The sequence below is a fragment of the Schistocerca nitens genome, chromosome 9, assembly GCF_023898315.1.
Source record: "Schistocerca nitens isolate TAMUIC-IGC-003100 chromosome 9, iqSchNite1.1, whole genome shotgun sequence".
Classification (NCBI taxonomy): domain Eukaryota; kingdom Metazoa; phylum Arthropoda; class Insecta; order Orthoptera; family Acrididae; genus Schistocerca; species Schistocerca nitens.
In genome coordinates this window covers 443353739-443369344 of record NC_064622.1, presented here as the reverse complement: position 1 = coordinate 443369344, position 15606 = coordinate 443353739, and the positions used below count along the sequence as shown (strand labels likewise).

The 15606-nt window shown below is 37.4% G+C and overlaps 1 protein-coding gene across 2 annotated transcripts in view; it reads right to left on the bottom strand.

Annotated features, from left to right (window-relative positions):
- Positions 1 to 5104: 5104 nt before the first annotated feature.
- The window catches only part of LOC126202961 (phosphatidylinositol 4-kinase alpha), a 203645-nt gene continuing 193143 nt past the window's right edge, over positions 5105 to 15606 (bottom strand). For both annotated transcript variants that reach the window (XM_049937089.1, XM_049937090.1), the window contains one exon: positions 5105 to 6329. In XM_049937089.1, the coding sequence (XP_049793046.1) occupies positions 6104 to 6329 (226 nt within the window). In that variant the 3' untranslated portion in view covers positions 5105 to 6103. The remainder of the gene's footprint in view (positions 6330 to 15606) is intronic.

Genomic DNA, 15606 nt, shown 5'->3' with positions numbered 1-15606 from the left:
ACTCAATGGAAACTGAATAGCAAAGAAAACAGATACTATTGGTATGGTGCACAGTCTAACATACACTGCACAGAGGGTTAGAGAGTTGCAGAATATACATGTAGATACAAGGGAAGATTACACAGTGGGTTTCTCATTTAGGAATTTCATTTGAATGTTGGCAGTTTGTGGGAAGATCACGTTGTGCTTCTTGTAAGAAGGAGAAACATCTACCGACATCTGTTGGTTTTAACAAGAGCAGATTCATGTCTATTGATATTGCAGTTTACTGTTATATGTATTTAACAGGAGCAGATTCATGTCTGTTGATACTGCAGTTTACTGTTACACAACACTGCTACTCATATTGTTCGGTGTCTGACAACTGCCATGTGACTATGGAATCACTGTGTTCAGGAGGCCCATATTCAGTCACAGCCCCACCTGACTAGCATCAAAGAGGGCAGGCATGTAGCATGCTTGGCAGTGCAGTATTGCACAGCTATGTCAGATACTTTGAGTTATGGAACTGGATTGTCTGCAACAAGAAAATTATCCACACAGAAAATGCGAAGACATATAAAGCACCACAGATTGTCAGCAGCATGACCCACTGTTGCAGCTTCCTTTGATGTAACCAACTGCAACACTGTACACTAGAGTGGCACGACATTGTCTTTTCATTCGAGTCTGAGTTCTGTTTACAGCATCATGAAGGTTGAAGACTGCCAGATTGTGTTCACGATTGTCATACAGAAACTGGCCATATTTGTCACAAGGGATTGTTCATGAATTTTATTTATACAAAGTAGACTTATTATTCTGTCTGCTGATCACTATGGACTAGTCTACCTAGTATATGACAGTGAACTAATAGCACCATTACGATGTATTATCTGAAGATAGGCAACATTTTCGAAGTGATTACAGAATCAATAGACAGAAAAATTAGCCTACTTTGTACTGTCATATGGGCCCAGCACATGCTGTAATGGAATGAAATGCCATTGGGTATACAAGACTTCTGTTTTGCATACCAGGTAAGCTGGACAACAGGTGCTGAATTTCTGACACATTATGGCTTGTGGTCTTGCCATATCCTTGGGTTCTCTAAGACATCTTTTTCCCACAAGATTATGCAAGACTGCATGTTACCTATGTTATCTTGATCTAACTTAATACTGGTGGTGTTCAAATGTTACCCTGGCCAGCACATTTTCCAGATGTCTCAGATACTGAAAACTTCTGGTCATTTATTGCTGAGTGAGTGGCACACCACCATTTGACAGTAACTATGATTGATGACCCCCCCATGAACCATGGACCTTGCCGTTGGTGGGGAGGCTTGCGTGCCTCAGCGATACAGATGGCCGTACCGTAGGTGCAACCACAATGGAGGGGTATCTGTTGAGAGGGGTAAAATATTCCGGAGGTAAAATAGTCCCCCATTCGGATCTCCGGGTGGGGACTACTCAAGAGGACGTCGTTATCAGGAGAAAGAAAACTGGCATTCTACGGATCAGAGCGTGGAATGTCAGATCCCTTAATCGGGCAGGTAGGTTAGAAAATTTAAAAAGGGAAATGGATAAGTTAAAGTTAGATATAGTGGGAATTAGTGAAGTTCGGTGGCAGGAGGAACAAGACTTTTGGTCTGGTGATTACAGGGTTATAAATACAAAATCAAATAGGGGTAATGCAGGAGTAGGTTTAATAATGAATAAAAAAATAGGAGTGCGGGTTAACTACTACAAACAGCATAGTGAACGCATTATTGTGGCCAAGATAGACACAAAGCCCATGCCTACTACAGTAGTACAAGTTTATATGCCAACTAGCTCTGCAGATGATGAAGAAATAGATGAAATGTATGACAAGATAAAAGAAATTATTCAGGTAGTGAAGGGAGACGAAAATTTAATAGTCATGGGTGACTGCAATTCGTCAGTAGGAAAAGGGAGAGAAGGAAACATAGTAGGTGAATATGGATTGAGGGGAAGAAATGAAAGAGGAAGCCGCCTTGTAGAATTTTGCACAGAGCATAACTTAATCATAGCTAACACTTGGTTCAGGAATCATAAAAGAAGGTTGTATACCTGGAAGAATCCTGGAGATACTAAAAGGTATCAGATAGATTATATAATGGTAAGACAGAGATTTAGGAACCAGGTTTTAAATTGTAAGACATTTCCAGGGGCAGATGTGGATTCTGACCACAATCTATTGGTTTTGAACTGCAGATTGAAACTGAAGAAACTGTAAAAAGGTGGGAATTTAAGGAGATGGGACCTGGATAAACTGAAAGAACCAGAGGTTGTACAGTGTTTCAGGGAGAGCATAAGGGAACAATTGACAGGAATGGGGGAAAGAAATACAGTAGAAGAAGAATGGGTAGCTCTGAGGGATGAAGTAGTGAAGGCAGCAGATGATCAAGTAGGTAAAAAAGACGAGGACTAATAGAAATCCATGGGTAACAGAAGAAATACTGAATTTAATTGATGAAAGGAGAAAGTATAAAAATGCAGTAAATGAAGCAGGTAAAAAGGAATACAAACATCTCAAAAATGAGATCGACAGGACGTGCAAAATGGCTAAGCAGGGATGGCTAGAGGACAAATGTAAAGATGTAGAGGCTTGCCTCACTAGGGGTAAGATAGATACTGCCTACAGGAAAATTAAAGAGACCCTTGGAGAGAAGAGAACCACTTGCATGAATATCAAGAGCTCAGATGGCAACCCAGTTCTAAGCAAAGAAGGGAAGGCAGAAAGGTGGAAGGAGTATATAAAGGGTTTATACAAGGGTGATGTACTTGAGGACAATATTATGGAAATGGAAGAGGATGTAGATGAAGACGAAATGGGAGATAAGATACTGCGTGAAGAGTTTGACAGAGCATTGAAAGACCTGAGTCGAAACAAGGCCCCGGGAGTAGACAACATTCCATTAGAACTACTGATGGCCTTGGGAGAGCCAGTCATGACAAAACTCTACCATCTGGTGAGCAAGATGTATCAGACAGGCGAAATACCCTCAGACTTCAAGAAGAATATAATAATTCCAATCCCAAAGAAAGCAGGTGTTGACAGATGTGAAAATTACCGAACTATCAGTTTAATAAGTCAGAGCTGCAAAATACTAATGCGAATTCTTTACAGACGAATGGAAAAACTGCTAGAAGCAGACCTCGGAGAAGATCAGTTTGGATTCCGTAGAAATGTTGGAACACGTGAGGCAATACTAACCTTACGACTTATCTTAGAAGAAAGATTAAGAAAAGGCGAACTTACGTTTCTAGCATTTGTAGGCTTAGAGAAAGCTTTTGACAATGTTAACTGGAATACTATTTTTCAAATTCTGAAGGTGGCAGGGGTAAAATACAGGGAGCGAAAGGCTATTTACAATTTGTACAGAAACCATATGGCAGTTATAAGAGTCGAGGGGCATGAAAGGGAAGCAGTGGTTGGGAAAGGAGTGAGACAGGGTTGTAGCCTCTCCCCAATGTTATTCAATCTGTATATTGAGCAAGCAGTAAAGGAAACAAAAGAAAAATTCTGAGTAGGTATTAAAATTCATGGAGAAGAAGTAAAAACTTTGAGGTTCGCCGATGACATTGTAATTCTGTTAGAGACAGCAAAGGACTTGGAAGAGCAGTTGAACGGAATGGACAGTGTCTTGAAAGGAGGGTATAAGATGAACATCAACAAAAGCAAAACGAGGATAATGGAATGTACTCAAATTAAATCAGGTGATGCTGAGGGAATTATATTAGGAAATGAGACACTTAAAAAGTAGTAAAGGAGTTTTGCTATTTGGGGAGCAAAATAACTGATGATGGTCGAAGTAGAGAGGATATAAAATGTAGACTGGCAATGGCAAGGAAATCGTTTCTGAATAAGAGAAATTTGTTAACATCGAGTATAGATTTAAGTGTCAGGAAGTCGTTTATGAAAGTATTTGTATGGAGTGTAGCCATGTATGGAAGTGAAACATGGACGATAACTAGTTTGGACAAGAAGAGAATAGAAGCTTTCGAAATGTGGTGCTACAGAAGAATGCTGAAGATAAGGTGGGTAGATCACGTAACTAATGAGGAGGTATGGAATAGGATTGGGGAGAAGAGAAGTTTGTGGCACAACTTGACTAGAAGAAGGGATCGGTTGGTAGGACATGTTTTGAGGCATCAAGGAATCACAAATTTAGCATTGGAGGGCAGCGTGGAGGGTAAAAATCGTAGAGGGAGACCAAGAGATGAATACACTAAGCAGATTCAGAAGGATTTAGGTTGCAGTAAGTACTGGGAGATGAAGCTTGCACAGTATAGAGTAGCATGGAGAGCTGCATCAAACCAGTCTCAGGACTGAAGACCACAACAACAACAACATGATTGATGAATTGTGGCATAGAAATGAAGTAGCATGGCCTGAAATACCCAAGCCTGTCATTCGAGCTCAGTTTGAGTCGATGCACAGCCAGGTTGCAGCTTTGCTGCTGCCAGAGGTGTCAGCTATCTGTACTGAATTTCTCATCCAGTGTATCCACAAATAATAAATTTAATCTTGTCTTCTTCCTATTGGATTCTATATGCACAATCAGTCAATTTTTGTTACTTCCTATCCTTCCTAGCATTTCACTTTGAATGGCTGGCACTATATATGGCTTTCTACATTCCTCATGATCTAGAAGATCACATGCAGATTCCCTCTCACTGCAGTACATAATGTATCGCCATCACATCTAACAATGGTCATTGAGTCTTATCTGGAGTTTACAGTACACAGAAATGGCAGCTACGATTAATCCCAAGATCAGAAATGTGAATATGTGAATGTTATGAACCCCCCCTCCCCTCCAAAGCCCAAAGTTGTAGGATTCAGGGACAAGTCTTGCTTACCAAATGCTAGATATGTGGCAATTATTACACATTATTTCCTTACCATTATAAATTCATTATTGCTAAGTAGCCCATAGTCACTACTAATTTTTATCTTGATTGATTCTCTTATTGAATCTCATACAAAATAAGTTCTGTTAGTATTAAAGGAACTGTAAAGAGGTAAAACTACGGGTTCATTGAAAATAATTTGTATTGTTGTACTGGAATGAAATGTAATACAGAACAGTGGAATGTAAAACTGACAATTTTGATAAAACATTACAATAAACAGTTTTAATAGTTGATGTTAATACACTCTTATTCATTTCAGATGACTTTAAGAACTTACTAAATAATTTAACAACACCACTAGATAATTACCATTGGTTTAACATTACTCTTAATATTCCTTGTTCCAACATTAAAAAACACAGAACATATAATGACATGCAAATTACAATGCTTTTTCTCTTTTTATGAGTGTCTTCACTACCATACTCATTCATAACAAGTTTCAGCCTGCATATTTTATAGTAATGACTGATTAAATAATGGCAGGATGTGCACATCCGTTCCACAGTAACAATAACAACAATTATTTCAAAATGAGAGATATTATCAGATGAAACAGAAGTGATATTTAGAAACAAACATTTGTCATAAAATGGAAAGAGGGTATGCATTGCTTTTGATGCAATTCGAGAACTCTTGTTTGTTTAATATAATTTTTTGATTTATTTATTACAGGACAGAAAATTAATTCACGACTATGATGACACTTATTTCTTAATATAAAAACAACTCTAACTAGTATATGTAAACAAATATCAGCAGTTTCTGCCTGATTGTAATACGACAATGACAAACAGTACAAAGTATGATACATCACGCAAAAAATGAAAAAGTCATGGTGAATTGAATGAAACTTATGCATTTATGATATTGTTCACCACTCAGTTTTCTGCATTGTGAACAATACATATTGAAATTATTTACGTAAAATAATTAAGTACAATTATTGCATTGCATATTTTTTATATTTACAAATACTTTACAAATTGTCATGATTGACTCTGACCTGCAAGTGCAACCAATAAACGTAACAATGTTTTATGCAGTCAAACCGCATAATATATTTACAAAGACTATATTGCACAGTTTAACAAAAGAGAATTACATTAACAATAAATTACACAATTTACAGAGCATGAAGATGATAATATGATGTATACCAACAATTACAGTGGCATTTTTTAGTATGGTATCTGGTTTTGGTAATACTGTATCATGTCGTATGTCCTGGTACGGAAATTGAGGAAAGAATTTCGTATAATCCCTAACATTGCTGCAGCTGCTTCCTTGTCCGTCACACCAGGGTTGAAACGTGCTCGAAGGAGTTTAATCGTCTGTCCTCGGAAGCAAGGTAACCCTGTATCTAGCATCAGTGACACCAAAGATATAATTGCTTCATGATATGGCCTGAAATCATAATATTTATAACACAATTCATTTCCAAACAATGGAAAATCCAATTCATTTCCAGATTTATTACTCATACAAATATTTCATATACAATCAAAATAACTACTAAAGAACAAGTAAGAAGGGGAAAAACATGAGGAGGAAAAATGTCTACAAAATGAAGTATAACCATTACCTAACAAAGCATCTACATAAAGCCGTCGACGAGATCTACTTGTGAACTTGAAATGCAGCTACAGATGAATTACATAATAAAACAGAAAGATTATCAAGCTCTTAGAACCAACATCTATTTATCTGGAGATGAGAGAAGAGGGAATGAGAAAAATATTACAAGTTTTTACAAAACTGAACCTAAAATCTTCAGCCTATTTGTACCTCATGGAAATAAAAGTGAACTTGGGCTGTGAAACAGCTGTAAATTGCAATTTAGTTCCAACAAAGGTGATAACTTTCATCACACCACACTTGTTCAGTTTGGCTCAGCACTTCATTCATTCTTCCACTCATTTACTAGCAACAGTAAACAGACAAAGGAGAAATAACTCATTTCCCCATATGTGTCAACTTGTTATGGCCAGATAGTTCTCTCAGATTCATGGGTGTTAACCTGTCTGTGCTGGGCAATTCTCTTAGGCTCACTGATATGTCCACAGATTCATGGGTGTTAACCTGTCTGTGCTGGGCAATTCTCTTAGGCTCACTGATATGTCCACATGCATGTGGAATGAACTGTTGCTTATTGTTTGATGCCACATTTTTACAATATTGCACAACTTCAGTACCCTCAAACTATGGCTGAGAATGCTGTTTAACTTGTATCCTTAGTGGATACCCCTTCTCAGTTCATCAGTAGATGGCAGAGTCAAATAAAAAGAAATTCTGGTTATATGTAAAGGCTGTTAGTGCTCAGTCACTCGTGAATGAGACTGGAACTGAAATTAAGAGTAGCAAAGAAAAGGCTGAAATGCTTCATTCTGTTTTCAAATGTTCCTTTAAAAAGGAAAGCCCAGGAGAACTGCTCTAATTTAACCCTCATACCACAGTACATGTTAGTGATATTGAGGAACTTCTAACATCGTTAAAAATTTCTGTACATCCTTCTGTACTATTACACAAGTGAACCTGAATATGAAGGGATAAAGAGCCTCTAAGTTGGGTTATCAAATTTCTACTGAAAAGAAACATACTTTCTAAAAAAGTAATGATGATAGATATTTTATGAAAAGACTTTCCTACTGGTTTTTTCTTTATGCACTTTTGTGGAAGATGAAATCAGACACTATGCTACTGCCACAAAGGAAACAAAAGAAGAAGGTAAGATTAATGTTTATGTCCAGTGAATGATGAGGTCATTGGAAGCAGTGCCCTGACAGGGGAAGGAAATTGATGCTGTGCTTTTCAGAAATACCATTGTGGCAATTGCCTTAAATGATTTAGGGAAACCACAAAAGCCTAAATCTGCATGGCCAGACAGAGATTTGAACTGCTGTCCTCTCAAAAGTGAGTACAGTGTCTGAACAAATGTGCCATCTCACTCGGCATGCAGCAAAAAACAAAGCTGCTTCAATGAATTTAGAGATTACTGAAAAGAGATTATAAAGTGCAGTAATGTGATGAAATCTTGAAGAAAAACAAAAACAGATTACTAATAGGATGTTCTCTTAAGATAATTGCCCTCAACATGGGGTCCAAGTAACCTGTCCCTCCTTTCCAGACTATCCACCCTTTCCCCATGAGAGATGAACTGACAGTTTTGAAAGCCAGGGATCTCAGTGGTACTGGAATTTGCCTCCTGAAGGTAGTAATGGCCACCTGTACTGCCGTATGACTACAAGTAACATACTGCCCAAGTCATAGTTTAGCTTTCTCTAGGGTTCTGATACTGAAGAGGATGTTTACACATATAGAGAGAATGTATTGATTAGACAATGAATTACAAGCTACTGATAGATGCTGTAATATGCCACAGGCATTTTACAGTATGAATCACAACATCCTCAAATGTAAATCACAAAGAAAGGTCCTCATATCATGATGCCAGAAATAACTTTGTTGTTCCTCAACAAAATATTGGAAAACGGGACCTCTCGCCAAGTGACTGCCACTCCCACCAATAATGGTCATCTGAAGGGGGGAGTTGGGAAGGAAGAGACCACGCTTCCCAATCACAGCACCATTCCAAACGAAGCTGTTTGTATTGTGGTGTTAACAGCAGCCCATGTAGAGGACAATAACTGCCTACTCCAGCTGCTGCTAATCTCTGACCAATGGTTCAGCATGATACAGAATGTTGAGAGATTTCACTATTTTTTCTCAAAAAACTGGTGCAGATCTAAAAGGAACTGGTGTGCTTGGTGTGCAATATGTTTATCCTTCCTTGTGTTATCATGCAATGCAACATCATACCACTGTCACATTCGAATGTCCCACAAATGTGGATGCTGCGTGATCTGACAAGGTGGCCAAATTGTCCCTCCCCAAACTTGTATACAACTGGTACAGTCCTTGTATAGCATCTGGATTTTTCCTGCTAGTTCTTCAAGCACATTCCTTTCCTCAAGCACTCCCAGATCTCCTATCTTGCAACACTATCATATACCTTGTTTTACATCTACAAGCACAATTAACAGGCTCTTGCCTTTCTCCCAGTATTTTTCCAAGAGTATGTGGATACTGAAAATTAGATCCATTGTTGATCTATTGCTTCTGAAGCCACACTGCTCCTCTTCCAGCTGCGGTTCTATGATTTTTGTTGATCTTCACTCTATGATCTTCTCTAAAATTGCAACCCGTGCCAAAGCATTTTTACTCCTCTTTAATTAATGGGCTTCAATCTACTGCCTTTCTTAAACAGAGGTATTACTGACACCCTTAATCCAGTCTGCTGGCATCTTGTTGTCTTTCCACTCTGCACTGTGTGTTCTGTACATTTACTGTAGGCCCTGCATGCCTGCTGCCTTTATCATGTCCACATTCTCTTCACCTGTTCCCGCATATTTCCCTTTAGGTGCAGATTTTAAGGCGGCCTTTTTCTGCCCAATGGGAGTTTCTTCACTGTTGGTGTGAGTATTTGGTTCTGTGTTATGTTCTTCAACTGATCTATTAAGCAGTTGGTCAAAATTGTCCTGACAGGTATTCTCTGAAGTTATTTTCTTTTCTTACTAGATTCACAATTTCTTCTTCAAGTGCCTTTACGGTATTCACCAGTTCCCTTTTTACCTCTGATAATACTGTAGAGAAGTTTCTCATTGCATCTGCTATCCACCTCCAGTTCCTGCATTAATATCTTCCATGTCTTGGCCTTCTCTTTTGTAACAGTTCTTTAAACTTCTTATTCCTTATTTCAGTATATTTGTTCCAGATCTCTTCTCTTGGCTTCATTTCTAGTAGTTCTGGTTCATTTTTCCCAATCCCTTTCTTTTTGTGAAAAATTACATTGTAATACTGCTATTCTCACTCTTTCATTCCATGTTTCTTGTTTGTGATTAACTTTTTCTTTTGCAAATGAAAAATGTATAAATATCTCCACTCTGGCAATGCCTTTGAATACCATATCACTTAGTTTATGTGGAAGGAACATTAGTATATCAACTGCTTGTACATGAATCTTGATTATGTATTTTTGTTTTTCTGACATGTTACATATCTTCGAGGAAGTCCTCAGTCTGAGACTACAGAATGAATAATATCCGTAATCTGTATTATTCATATACTGATGAGCCATTATGGCCACTGTCACCCACGAGACAGAATTTCAGCTAATAGCATTATGGATGTGAAGTGTAAGGAAAATACATATGCAGAGATGAATGGGGAATCATTCTAGTGTTATAGGCTACAAATGGAGAAATCCACTGACATAAGCAACTTTGATGTGGGACAGACTGTTATGGCCATGTGCCAGAGAATGAGCACCTCAGAAACAGGGAAGCTGATCAGCTGTTCTCGTGGTGCTGTTGTCGGCATCAATAGAAAGTGGTTGAAGAATGGTGAGAAACCATGAGTAGGTGACATGGTGTTGGATATCAATGTCTCACTACACAATGCAGAGTTGTGGCTTGCCTGCTCTGTAAAGTGGGACAGGTGGCTATCTGAATCAGATCTGATGACGGAGTGCAATGCTGGTGCAGGACCAAGTGTTTTGGAGCACACCATTCAATGAACATTGTTAAACATAAGGCTCCAACTCCCCACATGTTCCCTATAGTCAATTATGGCTGCAGTAGGCTCAGTGTAATGCAGCAGAATAGGGCAGTATGAAACAAAGAGAACGATACCATATATTTTGGGATTCTACTACGTTATCTTTACGCAAAGTCATACACATCCGGAACTTTCAACTGTATTGTCTGACACTTACTACATCTATGGAAACTAATTAATAAGGTGCATAATACACAAATCCAATCAATTCATGTATTGCAAACCCAGAACATGTTACATCAAATGTAAACATACAAGGAGAACATTATTTGTAAGAACAGGACACAAAAAGGCTGCAGTAATAATGACGGAACTCAATGTAAAGAGACTGAAATCATGCCAAGCATCAAATATCATGGCGTAACTACAAAGTAATTAAGGGGTGTGGTCGTACTATTGTTATCAGTGAATATTTCATGAAATTTTGATATAAAAACTGATTTATTTCAGCATACTAAATATATAAAATTTGTTGTCATCATTTGTCAAGCAAAACACCATAATTAGTGTCATGAAAGCACATAAATGTCAATTGTAAGTTTAATCATGTACAGTAGAAAAAATACATAAAAAGGTTGTGTCATTGTTGTATGTTATATAAGCACCACAATCAATAGCCAAATGGCAAGTGCAGTTCAGATCGGCTTTCTGATTTGTATTACATCACTCCAGTATGATACTTTATGATGAGAAGTTTGAGTGGTATTTGTAGAAATAAATATATAAAAGATTAATTCCAATGTGTTGGCTACAACATTTAGAAATTAGTGTACTACAGAAACTGTCTTCAAACGCTGTATGTGGTTACCAAGAATGTTTCATAAAGGAAGGATTATTTATTTGCTGGAGAGTTACGCCATCTTTTCATGGAAAGCAGATACAAAAGTTCTAACGTAAATGGATAGATAAAAAAATCTAATCACCAAATGGCGGCAGGAGAACACACACATAAAAATGTTTTACTTATGCAAGCTTTCTGAGTCAGTGGCTCGTCCTTCTGGCAAAAGGGTTGAAGGGGAAGGAAGAGGGGTGAAGGGAAAGGAACTGGAGAGGTTTAGCAAAAGGGGTAGAGTTGGAAAAGTCACCCAGAACCTTGGGTCAGGAGAGACTTACCAGAGGGAATGAGCAGAGATAAATATGGAATCATTCTTGTAATATGGGCCACAAATGGGGAAATCCACTGACATAAGCAACTTTGACATGGGACAGATAATTACGGCCCTGCGTCAGAGAATGAACATGAAGGAAATGGAGAGGCTGGTCAGTTGTTCATGTGTTACTGTTGTCAGCAGTCCTGTACGGTAAGTATTCCCACAATCCTGGGTTCTGGGTGACTTTTCCACACTCTAACCCTTTTCCTAAACCTATTTTGGCAAGCAGAACGAAAAGAAAATTTTATGGAAGGATTTGGACAATAATACCTTATTACCCAGGCTGGGGATACAGCCTATACAGGTGGAAAAGAACCAAATTAAAGTGAATAACTGAAAATACAATAATTTATACAAATGGCTACAAACATTTACACAGGAACAATTTAAGAATCAAGGTAAATGAACGACTGAAATGAAATGTAATTTATGTAATTAAAATAAAGTCTTGCATGGAAAAATAGAGGGAATAACAAGTGAAGTGATTAAGGGTGTAGAACAATCAAAATGTACACTAAGTAACAATTTAGAATTGTTATCGAATGGACTAAGACAGTCGCTGGGGGATAAATTACATATTATGAATAATGAACAAACAATTTGAGATACAAGATATCAAACTTTAGTTACCAGTTGGCAGTATCAGAAAAAGGATTTGGAAAATAAGACTGGGATCACAAACAATTAGATGCATAGGGTGTTCTTGTCAAAAATAAGACTGTAAAGATAGAATCAGATTAAATAAATAAAGTTGAAAATATTTGTATTGTAGAAAATTACATTTAGTTGAAAGAGACTGAAAACATAACTTTTGACATGTTAAGAGTTCACTTTAGTGGAAGCAGTTTGTCAACAAAGTGTTACACACCTCAGATATGTAGTTGGAAATTTTACCAGTGTTAGCAAAAAGAGAAGTAAAAGTACTTAAAGAAATTAAAATATCAGAAAATTAAACTAAAATGAATATATTTGAACAAGTGTGAGCTATTAGCAAATATGTCTGTCAAACATTTTTCAAATGATGATACTCTGTAACTCATAAACTTAAACTATAGAACAACAGGTTATTCCAAATGTAATATGCAATGTAAATGTTTCTTTGCCTAAACAAAAAAAAAGTTAATAATGTTACCATGGGAATGCAAAAGTGTTATGGGTTTGTGAATTGTAACACTGAATAGTAGCTATATAGTGTACATTTATGCATATATCTGACAAGGGGACCCTCCATACTGTAAATAACAGATTTTCGGTTGCTTCAAATACATTGTAGAGGCACTTACCCTGAGTACCTGACTATCCGGTTTTTTAGCGATGGGCCTTGGTTTTTGAGAAAATAGATTTTGAAGTTCACTGGGTGCTTTGAATACCCGTAACATTACATACGCTCTGAGCAAGTCAGTGCAGCACAGCAGTAAAGGTTCATGGCTACCGTGCTGGAGGTACCATGTTCCAATCCTGCTCGTGTACTTTTTTCCCCACAAAAATCGTCCTAATTTTTCAATTTTATTTCAAAGAATATCAACAAACAGTGTAAGGTGTGCGAAATTATAAAGACATATTCAGTTATTCATTTTTTCAAATATTCATTCCGTTTGTGGTTTGCAGTTGGAGTTCCAAATGTTCGTTCAACGGTCGCTTCTTGTATTACCTGAAATCGATCTCCACCCATTATCATTCCCTCTCCCGTGAAAACCATTAGCCATCATGAGAACCCTAGCTCCTAGTTGTGGCCAATGAGGATGCGAGTTGCATTCCTTTATGTTCGCATCTAACTACAAGCGTCAGTTGCTCTCAAAGCGTCTCTAGTGCTGTGTGTTAGAAACATTCTGTGAAATGGAAGAACCAAGTGTTTCTGTAGTAGTGCAGCCAGAAGAAGATCCACAAGTAGAGGAGTTGAACAAAGAATCAATAGGCCAAATCACAAATGCCATTAAATACGCCAAAAATCTACTCTGCGAGCAGGATTCGAACATGGTACCTCCAGCGTGGTAGCCGTGAACCTTCACCACTGCACTACGCTGACTTGCTCGGAATATATGTAATGTTACGGGTATACACAGTGCGCAATGAACTCCAAAATCGATTTTCTCAAAAACCAACGCCCGTCGCTAAAAAACCAGATAGCCAGGTACTCAGGGTAAGTGCCTCTACAACATATTTGAAGCGCATCAAAATCTGTGATCTACAGCATGGAGGGTCCCCTTGTGAGTGGTATCTGTTCTGTCAGACACATCTGACAGACTGTACATCACTCATTATGATGCTGCCTTAAAACCCCAATATTAATTTTGAAGCACCCGGTACTTATGTGCACATACTTCAATGCATTGAAACAATTGTATTTGATGGAAACTATTTATACTATCTGTCAATTATTATTATCATCATCATCATCATAATCATCATCGTCGTCATCGTCATCATCATCATCATCATCTGAGATGCATAATTATCTAATAACTGCCACAATGTACAGAAGATTACCATTTCTAATCCACAGTTTATGGCGGAGCACCTATGTACACTATGTTGACTACAAGATGAAGAGATGATTGTACCAGGAAGGGACAATCCAAAATAAGACTAATGTGCCAATTAAATTCAATGTATTCAAATAACTGTATATCTGTGAAGATATACATAATTGCTCCCAGTCAATTTGCCAGCTAGTGTTATTGACTAACCAAAGTAAAATTGGAGAGGCAAATAAGAAGACAATTTATACTTCTTTTGAAACTTATGCTGTCATACTGTGAAAACCACCAAATGAATTGACAAAACAATCATATCCATTACGTTTGGTAATAAATTTAATTAGTATTTTGGGTATCTTGTAAATCTTGGCAGCACAAACACTATATGCATTGCCAATGCTGTAACAAGATATACTAATTACAAAGACTCTGTGTATACAGATAAGTTGTATTATGTGAAACATAAATGATTTAGTCATATACTTTTACTCTTTAATACTACTATTACCTGAGAGAATGAACTTTTCACTGTGTGATATTAGAAACTGTAAAGTCTAGTCATGCATTTCAATAGTTTAATATTATTTATGTTTTTCTGCGACTGTGGTTTGTCTGAATGGAGACTAAATAATATTTCAGAGAACTACATAAGAGCAGAGTACAACTGAGGAGAAGTGGCATACTGAATGGTGATGGTTCATACAGGAATCCTGGACAGGCTTGCAAGTTCATGGATAGAAAGAAGGTGCTTTATGCAAAAAATATAAGTTAATAATTTATGTAAAGAAAAAGTAATTATTATATATAAATTGTGTGGGATTAAAATTTGAGAATAAACTGAAAAAATACTAATATTTCACGTAAAGTTTTATGTAATGTGAACAATAGATTTGTTGAAACTTTATATCACAAACGCACACAGACACTACAATTACGTTATACGACAAACTTTCTATGCTGGTGCATGAATGCCATGGTAAAGCCTTGCCCATAATAATTCCAATGTGTTGTCTATATCATTTAAAAATCAGTCTTTAATAACAATAAATTTAATAATGAGTCTTTCCTTCTCATCCTGTATGGTAAAGGCTGGGTGACTTTCCCAAAATCTACCCCTTATCTTAGACCTCTCCAGTTCTTTTCCTTCGCCCTCCTTCCTCCCCCTTCAACACCTCTGCCTGAAGAAGGAGCCACTGGCCGTGAAAGCTTGCCAATCATAACAGTCTTTTATGTGGGCATTCCCGCTGGGTGAGTAGGTTTTTGATCTATCCAATTAAATAATTTTATCAATAATTGATTGTTTCCATAGCTATATTTAATAATTAGTGTACCACAGAAATTGTCTTGTTATGCTGTATGTGGATACTGGCAAGCATCATAAAGGAAGTATTATTTATTTTCTGGAGAGTTACACTGCCATTTCGGCGGAAAGCAGAGGTA